We start from the raw sequence: 26857 nt of genomic DNA on the forward strand, positions 1-26857 counted from the left end.
TCATCATCATCTTCATTATTATTATTATTGCTCTTAATTATTATTCATTATTATTATTCACTATTGTAAAACACGAAACTATGTTGACAAAACGAATTTCCCTTCCGTTCTGCGTCTTCGAGTCTGTTCTCCGGCGCCCCAAAAACCGTTTCCGGGAACATCTCACGCGGACGTTCCTGAACGTAACCGGGGCGCCGTTCGGAGCGTAAAACTTTGAGGAACAGGGTAGTAGTCGAGAATGGTGCGAGATTATCTGAAGACGGTGCTGGGCGGAAAACATGAAAAATGGGTACATATTGAATAAACGGGAGGTAATTTCCTTTCTTCTCGAATGTCGAGCTCGTCACTGTAACTTTGCCGACATCTTACAAATTGATTTCTCCAATTCGGATAATTCGGATCAGATCCCCAGCATCGAACGAATGGAAAGAACAGAAACAATCTCGCCACGTGGGTCATACATAGGGTGTCCCCGAATTCTCTCATGCTTCTCACCCTCGAGACCAATAATGACAACAAAAAAAAAAAAAAAAAAAAAAAAAAAAGAAAAAATTCAAATCGAAGAAAGAGGAAAAATTGAGATAAAATTAAGGAATGTGAATAAGCGAAAAACGAAAGGAAAGAGCGACGAAACCGGTGTCGATATTGCCCGCGGATCAGATCGTCGCGCGAATCGTCGACGATCGACGTGAAAGAGAGGGGACGAGAAGAGAACGGAACGAAAGGAAGGAAAGGACACCCTAGTAAAACACGGCGATCCTTTCGTACAAATTCGACGACGACAGACGAAAGTTTGCTTGCTTGCTTGCTTGCTCAATTCCCAGGCATGGAAACGGGGACGATAATGATATATATATATATATATATATATATTATATCTGTCGTATATGTATATATATATACATACTCAGAAACATTAATACGCCCCCGTTTCCGGTGCCCCTCTCTGTCTCTCGCGTCTTTGTCCTTAGAATACGACACGAAGACGTACACGGGGAAAGAAATGAATGATGTTTAGACGATCTGTTGTTACGGAAGCCGGTGAAACTTTTACGTATCATCGATCGATCGAGTTTATTTAAATATTTTATATCTACCTATATATAATAAGCTAGACTGAATTTTTTGTAAAAAAATGCGGAATAGCCGTTATTTAACCCCTTCGGGGAATTTAGCTAATGCCAAGAAAAAAATAAAATTAACTTTCATTTTCCTATTTTATTTATGCACAAGATATGCCTATGGTATTTTTTGGATATTTTAATATCCTTCGAGAGGTTAATTCAGACTTTTGAAAGATTACCGAATACCGAGATTATCAGTATCTCTAATTTCTAAATTTTGTATACAAAATCCACCTTAAAGAGATTTAGCAAAACGAATGCAAAATCCATTCGTTTGGTTTTTCTCGGAAAGCCATGTGGCCGATATCGATCGATGCCGCGAAAAAGTTTTCGCCTGCTTCCGGGCCTCGAATGCTGTCTTACATTGAACGTGAGCATTTTGTTGCGAGTCGACCATCCCCCGCCAGATAAATCCCAGTTTCTCTTAGAAATCCACCGTAATGCAGAGAGTGCCCTTTATCATTAGCTGTTAATTTGAGGTCCTTTGCGCAGGTAGTGTTTGCCCCCCTCGCCCTTATTCAACCAGATACCATGTATTGTTAGTCGATACCCTGTAAGACAAAGCATGAATGTTCAAGCCCGTTGGAAAAAAGAAGTCGCACATTTACAGGCCGTCAGCCACATGTCGACGCTGACACTCGACGCGTTCGCCGACCTGTCTTCGCGTTTCAATCTTCGACGATCATTTCTATGCTTATTCTTTAGCCTTTTTATTTTATTCTCTATAGTTAGAAATAAAATGTTGCAGTTTAAGTATTTCGAACACACTAAAGTTCGAAAGAAAATATTGCAATTTTATCGAATAGGTGATTTAAGAAAGTTCGCGGAAATTTGCCATATTTAATTCGTAATTCTTTTGGATAAAAACGCGTCGAGGGTTAGTGGACAAGAAACAACAGGGGTACACGATACAACGATTCGAAATGATCGTCTCGCTAGGCGTGGCGACTGATCGGAAATTCGATCGATTTCCGGTTACCTTTCGATTGTCTCGAACGAAATTTCAGGGAACTAAAATATGTTACAAATTGGTTATTTTTGACGAATTAAAACGAGTTTAAATCGACCGTAATTGAATCTTGGACCATTGAGAGAATACGGAGTCTATATCATTTATTAAGGGAACTTTGTTTCACGTTTCGAGAAACCACACATATAACGTTGCTGCGTCAAAAATATCGCCATTTAAATTTCAGTTTAATTTTGTTTCAAAAAGGAAAATTGGGACGGTTTTAGTAAACGCTAGACTAACTAGCTTCCTCGAAATGGAATCGTAACTCCGCCATTTCGACAGTTTCCCGTCGAACAGATCGATAAGGAGCTTCGGACAACCAGTCGGTTATGCCGCATTTGGTTTCGCAATTAAACGTGTAACGAGAAAATCGCTAATTATTATACGATGAATAATACGATTAGTGTAGAGAAAAAATTAGAAAAACAAACTGATATTAAATCGATCCATCTCGTCCATCCGTCCAAGAAACTTCGAGAAACTTCCGTGTATTTCAGAGAGGTCTGAGTAGTTTTGTGCTCCCTTCCTTGAAACTTGCATGTCGAACCTCGGTAAATTTATCGAATATTGCTACAAATTGGTGGAATTCGGTATGGAGATTAACAAAGTCTAGTGAAAAACAAATTAGATTCTATTTCGATGCTGGCACAACTCGGCTAGAAGAAATTCAAAGAAATTCGATTTTGTAAATGGAAAGCAGGTGTGCTAGTATATCATAGACAGTTTGCGAACTTGTCACCGTTGACGTCTACTAGGAAGACTCGATATGATGCTATACGATAATCCAAGTTAATGTATTCGTCGCTGAATATTAAGAAACAAAGAGTGATTGCTGATTTTTCACTCCAAAAAACATTTGTAGATCGTTCTTCGATATTCGCTATATTTCTAATAACTAGGGTGGTTCGTAGATACTGCTTGAGATAGGAAGGAAACAAAATTAGATTAAAAAAAAGGTGATATTTGATTAAATTGTTGCGGATCGAAGAAAGGTAGGAAGTGAATCGCACCAGAAATATTCGTGAATGGGTTCTTCCAACTCACCCATGATTATAGTAATCAGGGATGTCAGTCTACAAACACTACTTGAGTTAATGAAAAAAAAAATATTACGACAGCACGAGTAGACACCAGTGGACAAAAGTAGACTCTGACCAAATTGAGTTTGGATCGATGAAAGATAATGGCGATTTTTCATTTCGCAAAATGCTCATTATCGCTTCTTTGGTCTTTCTTACGATTCTAGCGACCATAAGTGATTTATCAACATTGTTTGGACTACCGAAAGAAAAGTATTGAATTACACGTAAATGAACAAAAGTGAACTTTCTCAAAGTTACACGTGGATCTATAAAAGATGGCTGGCGATGATCAAGAGACAAGTGGAAAGAGTCCATGAAAATTAACTATCGCTGGAAGCTGGTCATTAATTGGGAACGAGAACAATGTTGGCGGACAGAGAACTCGCTTATCGCAGAGGGGGAACTTTGGAAGAAACTGTACGTGCTGGTGTAAGAAGAGAGGGAAGGTGGTGAGTTCCTCTGGGGGTGGCGCAGAACACCACGAATATCGGCGAGTTCAAGCAATAAGCGATAAAATCGAATTGCCTTCATAAATCTGCGTGCGAAGCGAGAAAATCCAAGGAAGGAAACCGGTGTGGGTGTTCTGACTCCATTGGAATGCGAGCCTATCAGGCAAAAACGGCAGAGGCCCGCTACGAAGACCAAGTTCACTTGCACGAAGTCGCCCTTCTACAGGGTGTGTGTAAAAATATGAATAATAGGAAAAAATGAAGATACACGAAGAAGGTGAAAAAATTGGAAAGTAAAACGAGTATCGTAGCAGGCGGAGGAAAGGAGAAACTAAAAATTATGGTCAAATTGTGAGAGATATGTGTATTAAAAGCATTAAATAGTGGATTACAAGGTTAATTATGAAAAAAAGGGAAACAGAAAAAATATAAAATAGAACACAGAAAAACCACCTTTGTAAACGGAAAAAGAGTGCGGAGAAAAGATGAAAAAATAGATACAAAGAGTAAAATAAAAAGGGGATATAGAGCATAAAAAGTAGATAAAATTGTAAACAATGAAAAGAGTTGGGAAAAAAAGAAGGGAGGAAAGGAAAATGGTAAAAGGAATAAATAGGAGCGATATAAAAAGAGCCAATGAGAAAATCCATAGGGAAAAGCAATACGATTAACCAGGAGTATTGTAACGAATGTAAATTCTCCGATTCCTCCTGGAAAAGCCCTTGGTGGTACTCTCTTTCAAGTTTTCATGCAACCCTCCGAGCGTTAGTGCTCGTTCAAGCGGTAACTGCATTAAAAATAGAGGGGACGAAGCGTCCGGCGTTCAATCGCGTTAGACAAACTTCAAAATCAAGATAATACGTGCAATTGCGGCGGATGGATTAACGGAAATGAAGCGGAATTCAATTTCCGGCTTGCTTGGAAATTTCCCTAAAAACGGCAAGATCCAGTTTCGCTGTATCGGCGACGCCGTAAAATATAAAACATTACCTCGAAACGAGCTTAAATCCAGCGCAAACTACCTGTGACCCAACAAATTTCTGTTCATGTATGAGAAATAAGTTAACTTTGTCTGCGAAGAAGAAGTAGGAGATTAAGAAACAGTTCATTTTCCATATTCCGATGAGATACGTCTTTTACCTCAAGTCCATTGGAAAACTAAGTTCGCTGCTTCTTCTTGACAACGATATTCGAAGAAATTAAAGAGAAAGGATTCAAGAAAGCGTTCGAGACAAAGAATCAGTCGACGAACCCCATTGTGGAAGTGGTCCCGGCGACACACCCGGTGTATCGATGGAATGGGGTGGAAGAAAGGTCGGAGACCAGAGACAGAGAGTATCGGGATCACGTGGGCCATGTAAATGCGCGGCCGCCTTCTCTGCGTGTATTATTTTATTATATAGCAGAAGCTATTGGTGCCACGTGACGCCAGCGGGCTCCTCGCTCGAAACGCAATCATTCTTGAGTTATTCGGGAAAGGGGATGGTGGCTGCGATGGAATACGGGCCGGCCCGTCTCTACCTATATGAAGAAGACGTCTACGTGCCTTGCTCGTGTCTCTGACAAACTTCCTTTTGATTGGTCCCGGCCATCGGTTACGAGCAGATCGTACGTGAATTCGATTGCGACTCGCGGTCGCTTTAATGGAGATCTGTGCTTTATGATCTCTCGTAGTCTTACTCCATTTCGGGGTGTGCTGAGTCTGTGATTCGGCAATCGAATAGACTTCATTCTCCTCCCACGTGATTTCACTCTACAGTTTCCGACGATGTTTGAAAATCTAGTACTCCGGAATTTCGGAAAAAGTAACAATATCGTATCCGTTTTCTTCCACGAAGAAATTCACGCTTGGAAATTTATTTCTATCCTCACGATCGTTTGCCTCCCTTTTAAAAATTCACGATGCCCGACTAAATGTTCCATTATCCGGTTGTTTTCCGGCGCGGCACAGAGCGGCCACGGGGTCGGTTCGAACATCTCAATACACGCTAGATCGGCCAGGCGAGCCGATCAAATTTTTCCGCGCGACCTGATCCTCTTCGGGACGCTCGTCAAAGTGGCTGGCCGGCTTTTCACTCGGCGCACAAAGTGTCAGCCATGGATTATTTTCCGAAAAGTTCGCGGCACCCGACCACGTCAGAGATTTTCTGCACTTTAGAAGAGGGAGATGGAAAAAGAGCAGTATGATAGAGAATATGAAAGAGAAAGACAGAGAGGGAGAGGGAGAGAGAGCGAGAAAGAGCGAGAAAGAGCTCTCGTTAATGCTTTATCGCGCCGTGCGCCCGACTGGATTTGGCCCACTTAGCCGTTTCTGGAATCCTTCGATCGATCCGCTCGTGACATCCGGTTCTTGCTTGCATCCATTTCGAGTTCTGTTCTCGCAACGATGGATACAAACCTGACAACGCGATCGTTCTTCCGCCTGACAATTTTAACATACCCTCCCTGCCCCCATGGCCCGACTGAACCCCTCGTCCGAACCTGACTGTCATCGGTTTGTCCTTTTCCATTGATATTGCCATTCGTGGTAAGAATAGATTTTTAGTACCCAGAGGACAGAAACGAGAGTTCGTATATTTCCACTTCACGTTACATCGTCGATTTTCTGTTAGTTTTATTAGTCGATGAAAGATTTAGATTTACGAAGAACGTGTCGAGTTTATCATGCCATCTCTATCAATTTTATATTTCGATTTTTTTACATCGAGGCAAGATCGATTTACAAAACTTCGACTTACAGAGCCGTTAACTCCATTTCTTTACTCGCCGCGAAACTTCTTATCCTTCCTATTGATGATCCACCCAACCAATCATTCCGATACTCTCTCGGAACTCGATTTATCCTCCCGAAGAATTCCAATTACCTTTCGAAAAAGAACAAACTCCCTATCCCGTATGTCAGATGTAGAGAGGCAAGAAAGGGGTGACAGGGTGAAAAATCAAACGGGACCGGCAGGTAGCCGTGTCCGCGAGTCGATTGTCGCAACGATCATGCCTTTTCCCTGCTTCTACCGTGGTAATAACGAACGCGTCAATTTTTCGTCTCTGTCCGGCTGTCCATCCTTGCGAACAATCCGCCGCACTCCCCAGTCAGTTTTTCCTGTTCCTAGTGGCATTTTTTTCGCCAGTCTCCTTTCACTCGTTATCGGGTGGTTGCTAATGGCACATGATTGCCTTTCCACCCTCGTCTACGATGTTTTCGCCATTCTCTCGTACACCAGTCGCTGCCACTTCATTTTCACGGATCGTTCGTGGGACGGAAGGCTCTTCCACGAAGAAATTTCAATCGGGAAAACCACGTTCAACCGCGATCTTTCAATTCGAGGGGTTGGATTTTAAGATAGTTCCTTCGGATGGCAGATTAATCGGAACCGAAGGCTACTGCCCATAGATCGATGTTATTCGTTGAGTTTTTTAGTTGGACAGAGTGGAGCGGACGTATTAAATGTTTTTCGTGGCGGGCTTGTCATTGGCAGGTTTAGCGATCGAGAAATCGACGCGATCGAGAGTATTCTATCCAACGGATCAGCTCTTCGACCGATTTTTCGTTTTGTTTTGGGCTATTAGGATGTTCCTTTGGAAAGGTATCCGTTTTTAATCCACTGACATGCGCAGTTGTCTGTCAGACGAGGTAAGGCATCGTGCCTGTTTCTTATTAATTTAAGCGTTTTATCGATTGCCATTCTTCCGAAACTTTTGCATTTCGCGAACAATGAAACCCTAAACGAGAACCGGAGACTTAGAAAAATTGCTGCGATTTAATGCGAACAACATTTAATGTGAAAAAGTTAATATGTCAACGGGTTAATAAATGATCTTGCATGATCGACACTTGGACTAACGATAGATAGAATATCCTTGATAATTTCGATGAAAAATTTACGATACCCGTTTATCATCCAGATTAGGAGAAAGATCTATAATCGCAGGCATCGAGTATAATTCGCAAAAATCGCCAGTTGGCCCTTGATTTTACGAGTGCAACGGTTCAAGAATTTGCTAATTTGCAGGGGCTTGCGTTCGATTCCGTTCGGGATGGACGAGATTTTTTTCGGTCGTCCAACCGATTTGCTTCTACCTGCCGAAAAGGTGGCCTATTATCGGGAAATTTCAACGATTTCCAAGTTTCCAGGTATAGATCGAAGCTGGACAAAGAGAAAATTGACGAGTTATTTAATCTAATATCGGCTGCTCGATCGGAATTCGTACGCGGGAAAACCATGTACGCGTGTAAACGTTATTTTTCCCATTCTGTTCCTTCTTTCCTCTTCGTTCTCTATCTCCCTTTATTTTTCTTTCCCTCTTTCTCTCTCTGTCTCTCGCACTCTTTTTTTCCTTTCTCGTCCCCTATTCTCGTTCGCAATTATGCGCCATAACGTTGCGAGCGTCACAAAGAGCCGGCAGTGATTACGCGACAATTTCGAGCTAATATCGCGATCGTTATTATTTCAGAGAACCTGTCGATCGAGGGACTGTGCGTTAAAATCGCTCTAAGCCGCGGCTCGATCGTTTTACAAGAGGGACGAAACTCGCGATGGGAAAGCGTTTTCATGCGAACCGATTTACAGTAGCCTTAATTCGCCATTTATGCATCCGACTCGTTATATATCTATCTATTCGAACGTATTTATGATGTTCGTAGGTTTCCAACGGCGACGAACAAATTTAGGTACTGCTTGGAATCATTGGATTCTTGAAACGTGAATGACTTCCTGCTTTTATGAATTAGTACGGAAATTGGGAAACTGGCAGATTTCCTGCTTAGAAAATTTCCAAGTCGAACGATCTCTAATTAGAAAATCCGGAAATCGGTTACTTTCTAATTAATAAGTCTCGCTCATCTGTGAAACTATTAATTAATCGATTAATTAATCGATTGATTACAAAAGACGGATGATCGAGAAATTTATTAAATCGCCGATTTCTTAATCGAAATACCGTGACTATGAACGTATTTAATAGAACGCGCGCGGTGTTCCAAAACTCTTCTGCAGTCTTTTGGGCTCTGGGATCTAAATCCGCGGAAGAGTCGGTGCAAATTTTGCCGGGTCTAAATCAGCTCTCTCTCGTTGGTTGGACGCGAGCCAACGAGAAAAAAGAAAAAAAAAAAGAACGGAACAAAAAAAAAAGGGGGAGGGAAAAAGGAGAAGAACGAGGAAAACGTGTGCTCGACGAGACATAATACCACTCAGATTCGAAACAAGGCATACATATCACTCACTCGAGACACGAAACGAACTACACGGACACTGAAAACTCGCTTTTCCAAGGAAAATGCATCTCTCTTGACACTCTTGCATCGTCTCACATGTACACACAAAATTATATATATATATACATATACAATATATTTATATGTATATATAGATTATATGTGTCCGCCCCCTCGCCCTTGTGCCCTTTTGGAACCCTTTAGTGAGATGTTTATCAGCTGTAGTACTATCAGTTTGAGATATTCGTGTTATGCAAGCGAATCCCTAAACCCCTTTTTTTCTCTCCACTGACTTGTTGTACGTGTTTTTACTTCTATGCCCTTGACAATCTTTTCTCAATGTTAATGTAATATATATATATACAACATTCCGTATGTATTTATGTATACATATAACAAGTCGAGATTACTTTTTTTGTTTGGCTGCGAGAACGTACTTTGCAAAAAGAGTAATTTTGCTCGTGAACGGCAAGCTAGCGTTCCAAATAAAACATATGAATAATGATTGCTAAAAAAGATTATACGTAAAGAATAAGTATTATAGAAACAAGAAGATATATGTATGTAAGAACACACATAACAGAGATAAAACAGAACAGGAATGAAACATTATACACACTTGACAACGACATTTACAATCGACGACCCGGTAGTAAAAAAACAAACAAAAAAGACAAAAAAAAAAAAAAAAAAAAAAATAAAAAGTCGGGTCGTCAAACTAAACGAGTTCACCATTGATTCACATTCGTCTCTTTTTTCTGCTTTCAGCTGCACAGATTCCACAACGCGCAGGTAAGTACGATCAAATTACGTTGAAAATCGTTTCCCTTCCGTTTCTTCCATCGTCTTAATTGAGCCGATCGTCAATTAGACGCACGTCACTATGTGCTCGCGAACCGTGTCTACTTGCACGGAAGAAAAAATCTTCTTACTCGTGTCCATCCTTTTTCTTCTTTCATTTCTTCCGTTCCTTCTTCCCCTTTCAATACTAGTTCGCCTTAAAAGAGAAAATCTTGAGGTGTTTCATAATGGTTACGTATGGAAAGGGGATAGCTGGAACTGGGGACACAATCGATTCGCCGCGTTCTCCATCTCATTCGCGCGGCTTTCTTTTCATCCACTAATTACCAATTAGTTCGTGTGTTTTCGCGGTAATGTAACTGTGGCACTATACCTCTCTGGTAGTGTCTTTGTAGAAACTTTGATTTTATATCCGTTCGTGCTCGTCGCGTTTTATTTTCACGACATTCGTTGAATTTTTCCATCTTAATTTCCATCTTAACCAATAACATTAAGTTTTTAGAAAAATTAATATTATTTCGAAGGCGAACAAATCGAAATTTTCAAAAGGAATTTCAAGCTAATTCGTTTTATCGTTCGTTTTATTTTATTTTTCATTATCATTGTTCTCTTACACGGGTAAAATCGGTTAGCAATTTTTTGTAATGATCCTTCGAGGGATAGATCGACTAAAGGATCGTTTGAATTTTAGCATGCAAGAGGAAAGACGAGATGGCGAACCAGGGAGAACAGCCCGCCCCCAAGAAACCGCGCCTGGTTTTCACAGACCTTCAGCGCCGTACTCTACAGGCTATTTTTAAAGTAAGTCTTGTATAACTTAACTTGCGTTTTGATCGATACCTCCACCCCGTTCTCGATTGTCCCAGGCGAATGGATGCTCAAAGACACTATGGCGAATTCAGTCCTCGTTCCTAAGAGCGTCCTTTGCCCTCCCTTTATCTAGTTCTTTTTATTATTTCACCTTTTCGTTTCTAATTTATCTGTTAGAGTAATAATATATTAGTTAACTATTAGATTACATAGGTATACCTAAGGTAGTGCTAGGTATATCCAAATATTTTCTTATTCTATAACAGTTTTAAGAAAAGGTCATTCGCGAAGTTACATTAAGTAAATGAAAAATGTTCCTACCAAAAAAACATGTTTGTGTCGTATTCATAAATAAAATTTTGTAGCTTCATTTGAAAATTCATTTATATAGCTTGTCTTAGGAATTGTTGTATAAAATGATATAATTGTCATGAAATAATTAAATTTGAACGAGTGAATTAAATTGAAATAATTAAATAAAACGAACAATGAAGGACGACGGAAGCAATTCAAAAATCTTTTTAAAAATTTATAAATCCGATTTCAAATGATGAAAACCTACTTCCATAGGCTGTATATATTGATAACAGAGTACCCCTCGTATAAACGCTCACGACCGGCCGAGTTTTGCATGCGTTAATGGAAACGCTCTCAACAAATCCTCACTTAACAAAATTACTACGTCGTCGGTAAATTATCTGGATAGACACCACGTGTATCCCGCATTCTATTGGTGCACCATAATAACAGTGCACGGAGGGCATCGCCGAGTCGTGGCCATTTTGGCTCTCCAAATCTTTTTAAGCTGATTTAAGCTAATACTCATCCGGCAACTCGATTCAGTTCTTTGATATTTCGCCTGTATCATTGTGATCACTTCTTACACAGTATTTCAGATACCCAAATTATATTTTCATAAACGGAACTGAAACTCGGATATTTTTTCTATTTCAGAAATTACACTGTAATCAAATTTATGTATTTTTTTCCCTTTATATTTTTCAATTTTTTAATTGGTTCTATTTGTTCTTTGTGGAATGCGGATAGTCTATGGTGATGTGAATGAGACCGTGATACCAGTGCGAGTATTTTAGTTACTATTAACCCTTTGCAGACGACGAACCCATATATGCGTTCAGTGTAAGTTATCCGCATAGCCGATGAACTCACATATGCGCCAGGCGAAAACAATCGACACGGCCGATGCGCTCGTGTTATGTACGCGTTCAGTGTGCCTTTACCCGATGCTCTCGATACAAGCGCAAAAATGATAAATGTTTGCGATGGATAAGTGCGTCGAGAGTTATCACTCAGCACTCGTAACAATCTTTATTTCATACGTTTCAACAAATGTATTTTCTGTTGCTCGAGGTACAATTCGTTCTCCTGCATCGAACTCGATGTCACGGTATTTTAACTTCGAAATGTTTTCCTCGCGATCAGATCGAAAAATAAACAAATATATTTTTATTTTCGAGATACGATATCGCAGAAAAATTTCGGAGCAAAGTTTTGTTCGGTAAAAATCATTTTTCTGAATGAATATAAAGTTTTTTACTTACTTGGTTTTTTCCCATAGTTTATCGTAAATTGTTCTATGTTTTATTTTCAGACAATTTATTAAGATAGCTATTCGTACGGTACACTAGTGTCTTACAAAATACACGTTTGCATCTTCTATATACATCTTTAGATTTTAGATTTTCAACTGTGCTAATGTAACCACGTCAGCCAAGTTTACGTGACAATCGAATTTCAAAATGTTTCATAAAACGTACACGATGTATTCATAAAAGGTTCTACATGTGCTTGATACTTTCGCGAGCTGCTATAATTACTGCGAAATAAGACGAAAAGAAACGAAATAAAAAGGAAAAAAATAAGCATTGTTAAAAAGGCGTGGGTTGGATGGACGATATCTATTCTGGTTTTCGAGCGTGTGGCTGCGATCATGGTGGCGATCGACGCGTGTGACCAAGGAATCGGCCGCGAAATTATTCAACATGGATCGATAGAGGCGGCTTTACGCGCGACAGGGCTGAAACTAACCCAGCACCCTCGTCCTCCCGCGTCGTCACGCTGTCCCTGCGTTTTTCTCCGCGTGCACGCGAGAAATCAGCCTCCCTTTATTAATGCATGCGCCCTGAGAACGCTTCGACGGAGAGAAAAAGGGAATCGAGTGATTTCGAACGAAGGATATCGCTCGTAGTAAAGAGAATCCTATAGAATATTATAGATGAATTACGGATGTTTATGTAAATTTATGCTCCTACCGATGCTCGCAAAGAAATAATGTAACTCGAATAAAAGTGTGAATTTTCTTTTGAACGATATGACGTACATTTTGCTGTTGACATTTTACATGTACTTGGAGACTTGCTTATTTCTAAGAAAATGTATTTTAACGTCAGAATTACGGATAAGTGGAACTAAAATGTGACATTATGTTCTATAATAATCGTAACTAAGTATAGCGAAATATTACCAAAAGATTATGTTAAAGATAAACTTTCAAAAATTACAACAGATTAATATCCTCGCTAATTAAGATTGATAACGTCATGAATTAATAGGGAACTACGCCAAATGTTCGCCATAAAGACACATAGATACCGTCGTTATTCGAAAAGGCGAAGAAAGAAGTCGTCGATGACGTCGTGGAATTCGCGTTCGCGGCTGCTCACTCGATACCTTGCTCGTCGAACCGTCGATATCGCGGCCATTCGACTCCGCGGTCTAATATTCTACAATCCTCGAAAGGCACACAACTGCTACCAAGTTAGCGTTTGCATTAATCAGAAAGGAAGAACGAAGGTGTTCAATGAACGTGTAAGAAATTCATGCGGAGAGTCTAGCTCGTCTTCGAAATTATGCTAATTTGACTTTTTAGTAAAATATAAAGTCAGACTCGAGTCTGATCCATTCTATACTCGATTAAGTCGCCTCGATTCGTTTTTGATCCGGGTATTGCTTGGTTGGATTCGGTTCGGTGTTCGGGTTAAGTCTGGATTTTAATCAAACGAGGTTTACATGAGAATTAATCAGGGTTTGATTACGGTTTCTACACTACTATAATCCTAATCTACGTTTTATTTGATTAAGCTTTAAATTACTTAACTTAATTTTCGATTTGGCTTCCATGCTTTGCCAAACTCAAATTTCATCGAACTTTGTATTTAATTTAAATTAAATCCCTCGGGGTTCGACGTTTTTTGTGTCTTCAGAAAAGTTTTTCCTCTTTATCAACAATTACTAAGGAAGAACCTATTGTTTCATGCTTTTTCATAATGAGACACGTATAATATCAATAATAATATTAGTTAAATCATACAAGAGAATTTTGGTTGTACTATATAAAGTTTTCAACAAGATTTCGTTCCATCACCCTTAAATTCGAATCTACCACGGGTGAAACTTAAGCTAATTTCGGGGTCAGTTTGAACAAGGTGCAGTTTGAGATACGATCGCGGGACAACTATGAAAATAATGTAGATGTTCCGTTGGAAAAGGGAAAAGCGCTGGTTCGGCCGGGCTCTTTGGAAGTATGCCAAATAGTTGGCGAATTGACCTTAGCCCAGTTAACGCTTCTGCTCGATCTTTCTCGCATTCCGCTTCTATTTTCCGCTCGATTATACGATTCTTAAACTTCCTTGATCCCTTCAATTCGTCTAACAAAGCTATCAGAAACGCATGTTCGACCTGTTATCGATAAAAGCTCCCGAATGAAAACTATCAACCCTTATTATCTTAAAATTTTCTCGAATTTAAACTTTGAAATATTGTCAATCGCTTTTGTGTTATCAAAACAAGTACTTACATTTACTGAAACTAATTTTTTTAGCTCCTTGTCCAAAATAGGTTTTCACCCGCTGGAAATTAAAAAAAATAGGATCGTTGCATTAATTATTTTTCTCGCCCCTGTATAAAATTCTTTTACTCTGCGATTAAATATTTCGTTTACTGCCTAACAATCATTTATTTCATTCCGTAGATTAGGCCTAAATTGCCATTTATCTACTTAAATGAATACAAATTTTGCTAGAAAACAATTCTACGTTGTACGTACCTTTAAAAATGTTAAAAATCAGCAAACTAATAGAAATTTCAATAATAGGGGGTTCATTAATTAAAAATCATAATTATTGTAATTAAGTTCAATAAAACTGTTCTTCGCATAGATAAATAAAATTACAATTACCAAATAGAATAAAAAAATCAATCAGAAATATTCTAGCAAACAGATACAAGAAGACCAAAGTTTCGAGTTAAAAATATATCGAAATATTTAACATGTTTTTTAATATTGTAGTACCTACATAAGAGATGCTAGTTTGCCAGAGTATAAACAGCAAAGAGTTTTAGACGTGGTTCTTCGTCGTTTTCGAGATCCAATGTGCACCCCTCACCCCATGACACGTATGCAACCCCCTCCACGTCTCTCTTTCTCTCTCACATACGGTTTCTCAGGCGCGCACAGTAGCTGTCAAGGAATAATCACGATCCTCGCGCCGATAGTGTCCCGTATTTCCAACAATTGATACGCCTCTCTCTATACCGAACTGCTATCCCGTAGACTGTAGACAGAGGCGACAGACCTTCGTTTCGTTGCGTTACACGCGCTGAATTACAGCCAGACAGGATATCAATACAGTTCCTTAAACGTCTACCTTGTTTCCAAGTAAATGCAAGTAATTCCTTGCTCGGTCGCTTTTTCACTAAAATTTTAGCCACTCCTAGGAATCTACATTTTCCCTCCCTCAATTTATCACCATGTTTCTATGATCACGTGTATCAAGTATAATTATGAGTTAATAGATATGTATATTTATAAGTTTGAATGGAATCGTTGATTTCGTCGTTTCATTAGAAATGGTATCAACGCTATTTAATTCTATTGCTCCCGCTCCAAACGAATGCCGAAACCCTCGTGGAATAAACACACGAAACGATTAACCCCGATTAATCCCTCTTCGGCGAAAACGAGGCATCCTGTCCCCAAAAATCCTGGCACGCGAGACTCAATCAAACGATTCAACCTTCTTCATTAAATTATCGTCCCCGCTTCGCTCCCCTCGCGCTATTTCCTTTCTATAGCCATTAAAGAAGAGGGGAAGAGGGTTAAGTCGACACGAGGGAACAGGCTTGTAATTCGTGTTGGATCGAGCATCCTAATTTGATCGGTTTTACCAGGCTAAACGATTGCACTTCGCACATAACGCGTTAATTATTGCGTTCTGCTGCACGCGCATCGGGCCATCGGTTTGTAATAATTGTTCCTTCGAGCAATCGATACTCTCCCTCCTTCTCTCTCTCTCTCTCTCTCTCTCTTTCTCTCTCTCGGTACTCCGTTCGTGTTATTGATCGACCTACGTCGAGTAAGAAACGTCGCATGGGAAGAAAGCGTACCAGTCCGTTTACCACATGTACAGAAATGTTTACCATTCGTCGAGTCCGCGATCAGGCCGCGGATTTCTTGTTTGATTCTTCCGGTTCCGGCATCGTGGCCCGCTTTGCGGAGCAAAAATAAGTACCGACTAGGAGACAGCGTTTGACTTCTCAATTCAGAGTGGAGAATTGTAGGTTGAGATGCGCCGAGAGAAGGGAAGGGATGAATATTAATTTAGCGGAGGAAGAAGTCAAAGAAAAAAGGGGAGTGCTTCGAGCACAAAGGTTCCTATTTGATGCGTTTCTTCGGCGAAAGATTCGTCGAGGACGTAGCACGGAGTGCTCCAGCTTTTACCATCGATATTTATTTATAAGATTCGGCTTTTTCCAAGTTCGAAGCGAGCTTCGAGAAACGGCGACGGCGAATTCATTTATCGAGAACTATCTTTGTTTTAACGATTATTGTTAAGTTTGAATTAGCGCTAGGTTCGTTCAAACGAGTGGATAACGAGTTATCTAAGTTATTATAGAATAGTTAGCTTTATTATGGGTTTGCTAGAAATTTATAGGATTTTAGAGACCGAAAGTCACTCTTAGATCATTGACGAGTCTCAGCAGCTAAGGAATATTCATTGATCCGAAGACTGTTCCATAAATAACGTGCTTTGGAGTCTGATTCATTAATCGGCCAGCTTAAATTCTTAAATCTGGCTGATTCCTTAAAATACTTACACTCCTCTGAAATAGTCAAAATAGATTCTTTAATTTAGTAAGCCAATCGTATCGTTCGTAAGTCGATTGAGACTATCTCGACGATGCACGATCTTTTGACCAGTGCTTCGTTTATTCATACATCGAGAATATTTAAGAAAGTTAGCTTTTCGATCACCAATGAATAAATTATATTAGAGGAGAAATATATATATATATATTTATATATTTATATCTATAATTTCTTAAACTCTATATGTCGCGTGGTGGTGGTAAATAAACATACAATAATAATTGTTATTTTATCACAATATTCGTCCATTTTTAATTACTTTAAATCGCATCAATTACCGGGGTTAGTAGCGAATGGTACAATGGGTTTTTGTTACTGTAAACGTGAGGGGCAGTGACGAACCTTCAGTTTTTCAGGACCATCCAAAACATCTGCTCGTAAATATACTTTACATTAACTATACTACTAGCGTGCATATCATTCGTTTGTTTTTATCGTACAGTGAAATATTTTAATAATTCAAAATGTAATTAGTGTAAAGTATGCAAAGTAAAGTAGTGGGTACAATATTTATCAGGCGAAACAAATCTCTATTTAGACTACGTTTCTTTTTGTTAGTTCTTTAATACGTTCGTAAAAACCCGTATCTTCTTAAACGTTTCCAGTTGAATAATAATAAAATTAACAAAATATATATTTCATGTCAAGCTATGTACTTACGAATACCGACGCATTTCAGGAGACTAAGAGGCCGTCGAAAGAGATGCAGGTGACAATCGCTAGACAACTGGGCCTGGAGCCGACGACGGTCGGGAACTTCTTCATGAACGCTCGACGCCGCTCCATGGACAAATGGAAGGACGAGGACCCGAAGACCGTCGCAGTTGAGGAGGGACAGCTATCACCGACGATAGGTATCGTGCAACGGGAACCAAGCGACGTTTTGTGACATACGTCCGACCACGAGGAGTACCAGGACGAGTCGCCCGAGGAAGATCTGTCCTTCTCGTAAGGGCGGCGATCTCTTAACGCGACGCGACGTTCGCGATATCACTCGAGACGCTCGACTGACCTGGAACGTCAGTTTTCAACAATCTCCGAATTGTTCGGGCCGCTCGCCTGCTAGAAGACTCGTTTCGACGACGTAGCGGGGACCGTAGGCCCGATTAGATGAATTTTCGGAAGGCGGCCCTTTGTACCGCGTAACCTAGCTAAATACACACATGATTACGTTCGAAGAATTCGACGAATTCTCGAGCGCGTAGAACGGAGAAGTATTTACATCGCAGAATTTTGTCAGACACAATGTGCGTAGAATTGTGGAATATTTAAGTCCGAGAGAGGTCGTAGATCGAGCGAAAAGCAAGGAACATAAAATGTAGAGTTTTTGTGAGAATAATTATTCGATCGATTCAATTTGCAGTAAGCGATCGATCGTTTGACTCATTGAGGACTAAGTAGTGAAATAAAGCAGGAAAATTTCCTGACATTATTGAAAAACGTACGTAAAGTAATTCGTATATTTTTTTATTGACATACATGAAATATAATAAAAACGTTACAAAAGCACATCATACGAACCAGAGACATAAAATCAATATCCGTCATTCAAACGAAACAATTTTATTATGAAGTCATAAATATCTCAATCTCTTCAAAACCCACAAAATTATAGAATGTAAGTAGAAGACATAATAACGAAGAAAGTATGGAGCAAATGTTTTACAAATTCTCTTCCACAACCATAATTAAAAAAAAAAAAAAACAACAGAATTTGATAACATAAATTGATCTATTGAAAAACAAATTTGCAAATATTTGCGTTAACACCACGTTGGTCTTCAATGGGTTAAACAGAATACGTATAATAGTGAGATATTTAGGTTCGAGAAATTTCAGAAACTATGAATATCGTAAGGAACGTGGAACACGGAGTTTTCGTGAGGATAATTATTCGATCGAATCGGTTCGCGATAATCGATCACGTTTAATGTGTTCGAACTTTCATAATCTGCCGTCGAGCAGGGCGCGATATTTTCAAGCATTTTAAGAAAAAGAGGGGGGAAAAACAAGCAGGTTTGAGAGCTGCCGAGGAATCGTGCACACTGGCGTCATTATCTTATAGCCAAGCTCCGGGAAGCACGGTCACTGTGATAATTTTTTAACGACAAAAACGGGTGGCAGCCTTGTTCGTGAATATTGCAGTTCAACCTCGCTACGTCCCGCGAAATGACGCATATTTCCCTCAATGTTCGAAACACCGTTTGCAACTCGATTAATTTTTCAAAATTCTATCGTTGATCCACGAAACTCTGATTGCACATTCAAGAAAGAGAAGAATGAAAAGAAAAGAGGAAGAAATTATTGCAGAAAACCACGTTCCAGGGTGTGAAATCGAGCATCGTGGAGTCGCGTCGAAAGAAATCGTATGGATTATCGATCTTTAATGGCGAGAACGTTCTCTCCCTATTCGTTTCGCTCGAACGATTTGATTTTCGTTCGAGAGTCTGATTCTCCGGGAACTTGGTGCCATAATTTGCCATATTAGAGTAAGATATCTCGATTCAGAGCATTTTCTAGTCCACGCGTGTTGGCATGGTCCTTGACGGATCGGCCAATTCTTTTATCTAGTCAAAATTGCAAGAAGTGAGCCTCAAGTTCTCCCGAAGAACACGTGTTCGAGGTTGTCAGCCTTCCTCGAGAATCAGAGCTGAATTCTGGCGCGTTCAACTCCTCATACCCTTGTGAAGTTTATTCCTACCTTAGCGTATTTAGATACTCGTTGTTTTTCCATTGAGGGTTGAACGCGTTAATCCTTTATGATTTAAGAAATACCTCACGCAGATCGTGTTAGCATTTGTTTGATCTTTTCGAAGAACAGGGTGCTGGTAATTCCCCGTGCCATGTTTCGTACGAGATAAAAGAAATCGCAAAGGATTTCGGAGAATATGTTCGGAAAAAGTCTATAATTTATATTTAAAAAGAAGAAGAAAGAACGTTTTTAATGATCTAGGAAGACTCTCACAACTTTGTACGTCGCTGTTTTAAACCATCCTCGCAAAGATAGGGAAGCTATTCTTTTCGATCTTCTCACCGACAAGAAATAAAGCTCCGTATAACCAAACCTCCTTTCTCAAAGATTCCTAAATATTTTTACTCTCAAAACAGCGACGTCTGTAACCTCGAATGGTGTTCGAAAATTTTCAGAAAAGCGGAAAAACGTAGAATTGAATAGAAAGGGAGAGAGAGAATCGTACGAAGGATCGATGATCAAAAAGGGTGAATCAGGACTCGTCGTGTCCTCGTTGGTCGCTAAAGGAATACACATCGAACCCATGAAATTTACCAAAACAACAAAAATGGACGCGAAAGAACAGCTTCGTTTCTTAATACACGCTCACATTAATCCACACCTACACACATACATATATAGACACTATAACACTGAGACACCGAAACTAATTTAATGCGAGATAAAAAAAAAAAAAGGAGAAAAACAAATGTGGCATCGTGTCGAGGGTGCACGTGCCAAGTGATATATTCTACGTACGTTAAATGAACATTGTATATCAGAGTGGACGCTGTTTTGTGCGAATCGGCGAAGAAGAGGAGTAGACGGGACACGGGAGCTGATCGTTCATGAGAACTAGCGGTCTCGATATTCGACGACATGCGAAATCGCAGGGATGCGGATGAATGTGGCGCGCGCGCGCGCGTGCGTGTATGAAATAGAGTGAACTACAAAGACAAGAGATAAACGAGTAAGAGAGCGGGAGAGAATGAGAGAGAAATTGAAAAATAGAGAGAGAGAGAGAGAGAGAGAAAGAGAGAAACTTTGCGTACCGCACTAGATATCGTACTGCAATTGCGCTGTGCTATTGTACATAGTAGTGAGTGGGAAAGAGCGAGAGAGACTTTCGCGATTCAGGAAGGCGGTGATGGAAGAGGAATGAAGAGGAACCAAGTTCCAGGGCGGAAGAGGCTAGTTTTCGCGTTTTCCGATTGCACGCCAGCCATTCCTCTTATTTTGCGTTTGATGGAGGTTTGGTTAACTGCGTGTGATTTTGCCATGTGATTTTGTAGGGATCCATTGCAAGAAACGTTGCATCCTTTTTGCTTCGCGAGATTTTTAAAATGCTCGAGGCAGTGGGAAATTGTATGAAAATTTATCTAATGATATTTAAGGGTTGGAAAGGAAAAAGGGTAATAATGTATTTAGTACTCTAATTAAATCGAGTGTGCAACGATTCGTCTGCAAAGATTCCACCGCGTAATAAACGATTCTGTACTAGTCTATACAACTATTTCTTGATTAACAGCGTGCGAATTGTAGCGAAATTAGAAAAAAACGACATTTTGCCCCACGTTCTTTCGGTTCCTCGTGATCGACGTTCAATTTCTTTACCGTTTCCATAGAGAAAGCTTCGACCCTGGTTAGCATGCAACGAAACGAGGAAAAGCGAATGATAGAATGCTATAGGGATCTGGAAATAGGGTTGATCGTTAATGAGTCACCGCGTATGACGGAAAGGCGAGAGTTCTAGAAAACTAATCGTACCAAAAAAGGAAAAAATAACACAGATAAAATAAGAAGAAACGGAAGCGTGCGTCGCGGCCGTCGATTATAAGATCATATATAGTACAAAGTAAACATATATTATTGTAATAACGGTTTAATTAACTATAAGGGGAGCGTCGCTGTTTCACAAACCAACTCTGAAGAATGTTGCGCGAAATCGTGATACACGTGGACGAACGTTTGATTCTCCGGGTTTCGATCAAGTGCTATTGTCTTTGGTAGCGTGTGCGCATCATCAGGCGTTGAAAGACCAGGATGATTGCAAAGGTTACAGTGGATAGGAGCGTCGAATTCTCATGGAAGTTTCCTCGTCCGCCACGATTTGTCGGACGTGACCACGACACCGCGATCGAAATTCTTAAGGTAGAAGAATATTGAAAGAGAAGGTATTCGCGCGAACGATGCGTCAAAATTTATGAAATAAAACGTGATTAGATATTGTTGAATGTGAGCAGAACTGGAAATGTCGTTCGAGAGACTTGGTTCGATGCTAAGAATCCTGAATTACGAAAAATATTGATTCAACTCATACAGTAGACAATAAGATACTATTTATAAATGCTAAGGATGAGACAGAAATTATGTAAATGATGAGGTTTTACGAAATTGAAATTATGGACTTGATTAGATGAACAAAAACAGAGGCACATTTGTAACAACTGTTACAACTGTTAACATGTATTAAAAATAAGGAAAATGTAAAAGCAGGAATTTTAAGAAATGGAACATTCCGAAAATTTCATTTCACACCAGCAATAGTCGATTTAGTAGTAAACATAAAAAACAACCATCTTTGGAAAGAAACCAGAGATCGAAGGATTACAGAAGATTAGGAACCAACTTTCTAGGCACGAATTCACAAACAATATCTCACAAAGAAACAGCTACCAATATCGATCTTAAAGTGTCATGAAATCCAGTATAAACCCAGAATTGTAAAGAAATGGTGTCGCATCGTTGAAATAAAAGAACATTCGCGTAGTTCGAGAACTGGGAAATGGAGGCGATGAGGAAAGTAACCGGAAGCGGAGGAGAGGAAATCGCAATTGTAAGATTGTTGTGGCTCACTCGGGGGTGATATATGTAGAAAAATTTTAGGGATACGGATGGGGATCACGGGAAGGAGGTGAAAGAAGGTGATAAGGCAACTGTCTGTACGATAAATCTGTAAATACGAGTTTAATTGCGGTTATTAATTAATTGTGCTCGCGATTGAGAACGATGAACATTATTACTATTATTATTATTATTATTATTGTCACAAGAATCATCATTGGCATTACCATTATCATCTTCGTCACTGTCATTATTATTGCTATTACTATTATCATAATTATTATAATTATTTATATTACTTTCATTCCTATTATTACTATTGCGATTTTTATCACTGTAACGAGAGACAGATATAATTGATTATTAATATAAATGTATTGTAAACGCATTCTTTGTTGAACAAGATGTGTGTGAAAGGGAAAGGGAAAGAGTGAGAATGAGAGTGAAACTGAGAGGGATGAGAGAGAGAGAGAGGTTTCAATTAACTTAGAAAGAGAAACTATTCGACTTTCCGAACGAAGAGAGCTGACGTGTCGTTAAGAAAGAGAAGAAAGAAAAAAAAAGACGTCGCGTTTAAATCAGAAAACGACTAAAAACAACAGGAAAATTCAAGAATAGAGAGTGGGCTAGCGAAGGGGTGGGTTATCGTAGGAAAATGGGATATCGATAGGGACACGCAAACGCTAAGGTTACATAGGCGCGAAATAAAACGAAGAACAAGAAGTTAATAAAAAAAATACAGAACCCGCTAAACGTAAAGCAAGAATATAGTATATAATTATATATATACTATACATAAAAATATAAATATATATAAATATATAAATATAAATATGAATATAAATATAAATATAAATGAATGATATATTATATATATATAAATATATATATATATATATATATAAATGCCATTTTCAGGCAGCCGGGGTTAGTTAGGATCGGGGTGGGGCGGGGATGGGCTTCGGGGAGGGATGTATAATTTAATACAGAGAAAAAGACCCTAGCAATCAAGGGGGCTCGATCGTCGGTCGATCCACGGTTTCGATCGATCGACGATTGTCGTACGCATTAAGTCGCGACAAGAGCGGACCGCGGAACGACACACGGAGAAAGAACACAAAAGGGGGTGAGAAACACTACGAGCATGAGACGAAGATAAATGTCTGTAAATCAATGATCTATTTATGTAACGCGTTCGCGGTGCGTAACACCTCGTCTCGAATCGACGATCGACGGCGGAAACGAGTGGCAAGAAAGAGAATAAAAGAAAATGGTGGAATCACATGTAAACACCGTAAACTGTAAAAGAAGAGAGAAAACCAAACGAGATCGCTGAATGACTATATATATACGCGGACTATAGGGGGAAGAATTACTTCGACGAGCATTAGCAACCCTTCGAACGAACGAAAGGTTTAGGGAGCGATGAAAAGGAAGAGGAGGCGGCGCGCATGAAGCTCGAGACGTAGGCGAATGAACATATTATATATAAATATAAATATATAAATATATAAATATATATATTAAAAGGCAGAAATAATAATAAGGGAATAAGAAAAAGAAAATGACAACCGTAGAGACTAAGAGAATCTATTTCGGGTCCGTGTGTGTATACGCGTTTTTTTATATTGCAACGACGCAAGTCGGGCGCGCGAGTTTTAAATCGATAGAAAAGAAAGGACGAAAGGGGAAAGAAAGAGGAGGAGAGAGAGAGAGAGAGAGAAGTTAGAGGAAGATGGAGGAGGGTGAAAGAATAGAACGAGCGTAGCCGTAAAAAGTTAGTCCTTGGACAGGGGTGGAATTGTTTTGGGGATTGACGTTGGACAAATGTTAAGTAATATATTATATTATTATATAGTACGCGTCAAGATGACGAATGGTTGAGGGAGGGGGCTGGTTTTTGCTCTTTACTCGACTAGTATTCGCTCCATCGAACGAGACTCCCTTTTTTTCTAGAATAATTTTTCTCGTTACGTTCACTTGTGTTTATCGTTTTTTCGAAATCTTTTTAACACTGTTTTACATGACTTTATTTATGTATTATTATTTATTATTATTTAGATATTACTTTATGTATAACACAGTTTATCACTGATCGATTATTTTACAAAAATTCAAGCTATAATACTTTATCGTAATGGTATTAATGAAAATATAATCTGCTTCGATTAATTTAATAATTATTTCAGTCTTCATATAATACATATCCTGCAGATTAGAACGATGTCAATTGACGTACTATTTAATTATCGTAAAGGACGCTATACTATAAATATCGACAAAATCTAAGAAAAAGAAATCTCTCGATCACGTTAAAGGAATATCAATTCAGAGTAATATTAACAATTAGTCAATCCTATTAATCATCGCAACATCTTATCTCTAATCTCCATGAGCCAATTATAGTGTGAGTAGCGAGCAAACCGGAGAGCAGAAACGTAAAATCTAGGGATGAAGTCCGAGGACCTGTGGCCGCGTTTCAAAGCCGTTCATGAACTATTTATCTGTTGATTGGAGCTGAGAATTCTGGGCGAATGGTCGGGGATAAGACACATAACCATCGGTAAAAGCGAAGAAAAAATGAAGTCTAGAAAAGAAGGTATGAATGGGATAAAGAGAACAGGTGAACGGTTCGTACGACAATAAGGTATCGATTAGTTAATCAGAGATGAAATAATGTAAAATACAAGTGCAAAAGCAAGTATACATTATTATATTTATTATAATACGAGGGTTCATCGTGTCGGTATCCAGGTTAGGGAGGGGGACGGGGGTTTGATTCGAGAATTCGAGAAGCAGGGAATATCTTCGAAATCGTAGAACGAACGTATTCTCTTTTTCAGTGGAAAATTGAAAGGGAAAGTTTGAAAGGACAGAAGGAAAGGAGAAAGATGAGGGAAGAATGACGCGACGGAGGAGGGGATTTTCACGGGGCGAGGCTCCTTTTTAGAGTTTTTAAACGCGAAAATGCGCTGCGCTGTGAGAAAACGTATCGCTACGTACGGTCGCGGAAAGTTTGTTGAGGAGGGAAAAGAGCGGCGACCAAACGCGGAGCTGCACGATTAGTGAAATGATCGATGGGAAAGTGGAAAGATAAGGAAAAGAAGAAACGGAAGAGACGAAAGGTGTGTAGAAAGTAGCTGGAACGAGGGGATCGAGGGCTTATCGACCTCGATCCCTCGCTTTAGCGGCGTCCTTTCCTTTTTTCTCGCTGACGAAAGGACGACCGGCTGGATCGATGACCGCGGATCGATTTCGATCGCCGCGTGAACATACCAAAGGATCGTAGATTTTACGCGAGTAAAGATGAAAAAAAACATTATTTATTGTTTACACTTATGTATTCATTAGTGAATGACACACAGACACACGTACACACGAATACACGAATACGGGATGAATGGAGAGTGAATGCGAGAGTGAGACATACGCAGAGCGTGGTTCATGAACCTGATCGAGAACAACGGTGTGTCGTTGATTTTGCAAACAAATTTTCGAAATAACGGAAACGAATGTGTGAATAAATGAGAAAGACAAACAGAGAGAAAGAGAGAGAGAGGGAGAGAGAGAGTGAGTGTGTGTGTGCGTGCGTGCGTGTGTGTGTGAGAGAGAGAAAGAGAGAGAGAGAGAGAGAGAAAGAGGTAATTTGTAAATGATGGAATCGAAGTTTCCCGTAGGATCGAATGGACCGATCCGTCGGGGAGATCGACGAGAGGCTAGTTTTTTCTTGTAAGTGACCAGTTTGTTAGCATCCGCTCGTCGATCGACCGATCCAGAGATCGAGAATCCAATGGAATCGATGCTACCGTAATTGTTAAACAAACTTACGAAAAGTTCGATCTTTTCATTTGCTATTGATTAAATATAGAAAAGATAGATGAAAGAAATAGCAGACAACGTGAAGGAGGGGGGGGGGGGGAATGGAGATCGAACGATCGAGCGGGAAATTCGATTGCAGCATGCGAAAACGTGTAACTATGTAATAGAGACACACAAGTTCTGGCGGGTCGGAGGGCGATTGTAAACTACTGTAAACTACGATGTTACTACGTTTTACCAAGAGCTTATTGTAGTCGAGAACCATTTAAAGAGAAAAAGAGAAAAGTACCGTACACACAGTGATACAGGGACATAAGTACACGCATACACAGACATAGAAGGATGGGGAAAAAATGGAGGAAAGAGGTAAAAAAAAAACCATATATCGAGGCGAGAGTCAAACCAATCCAAACCAAACCAAATAAACCAAAACAAACAAGATAAAGATAAAAAACACAAAAAAAAAAATAAAAAAAATGGTAATTGAGTGTAGCACGAAAAAGAAACTTCTTTACACTTTTGCACGAGACGTGTGTTGTACTTAAATTAATTATCATTGACATATGTAATTAACGTTTTATTACTTAGCAATTAAACTTAATTTATTTATGATTAATCGGAGTCGCTTGTGTTGTGGCACGCCCTTGTTGAACAACCGATCTTTAGGTGAAGCTCGTTTGTTGTTTTACGCTCCCTTTTGACTATCGAACAGAAGAACGAGGAGGATGAATAATGTGCAATTCGATAGCGTCGAAATAAAAATTAAGAGAAACTTGAAACCAAACTTCACTAAAACAATTCGAA

At 39.5% G+C, this 26857-nt stretch overlaps 1 protein-coding gene across 6 annotated transcripts in view; it reads left to right on the top strand.

The window, feature by feature from the left end:
- LOC126917235 (one cut domain family member 2-like) overlaps positions 1-26857 on the top strand; it is a 216368-nt gene that overhangs the window by 58823 nt on the left and 130688 nt on the right. For 2 of the 6 annotated variants that reach the window (XM_050723924.1, XM_050723925.1), the window contains 3 exons: positions 9648-9671; positions 10372-10481; positions 17339-26669. In XM_050723924.1, the coding sequence (XP_050579881.1) occupies positions 9648-9671; positions 10372-10481; positions 17339-17548 (344 nt within the window). In that variant the 3' untranslated portion in view covers positions 17549-26669. Of the gene's footprint in view, positions 1-9647; positions 9672-10371; positions 10482-17338; positions 26670-26857 lie in introns of those variants that run through there. The other 4 variants (XM_050723926.1, XM_050723930.1, XM_050723927.1 and 1 more) reach the window with 2 other exon arrangements.

This window comes from Bombus affinis, chromosome 6 (assembly GCF_024516045.1).
Source record: "Bombus affinis isolate iyBomAffi1 chromosome 6, iyBomAffi1.2, whole genome shotgun sequence".
Classification (NCBI taxonomy): Eukaryota; Metazoa; Arthropoda; class Insecta; order Hymenoptera; family Apidae; genus Bombus; species Bombus affinis.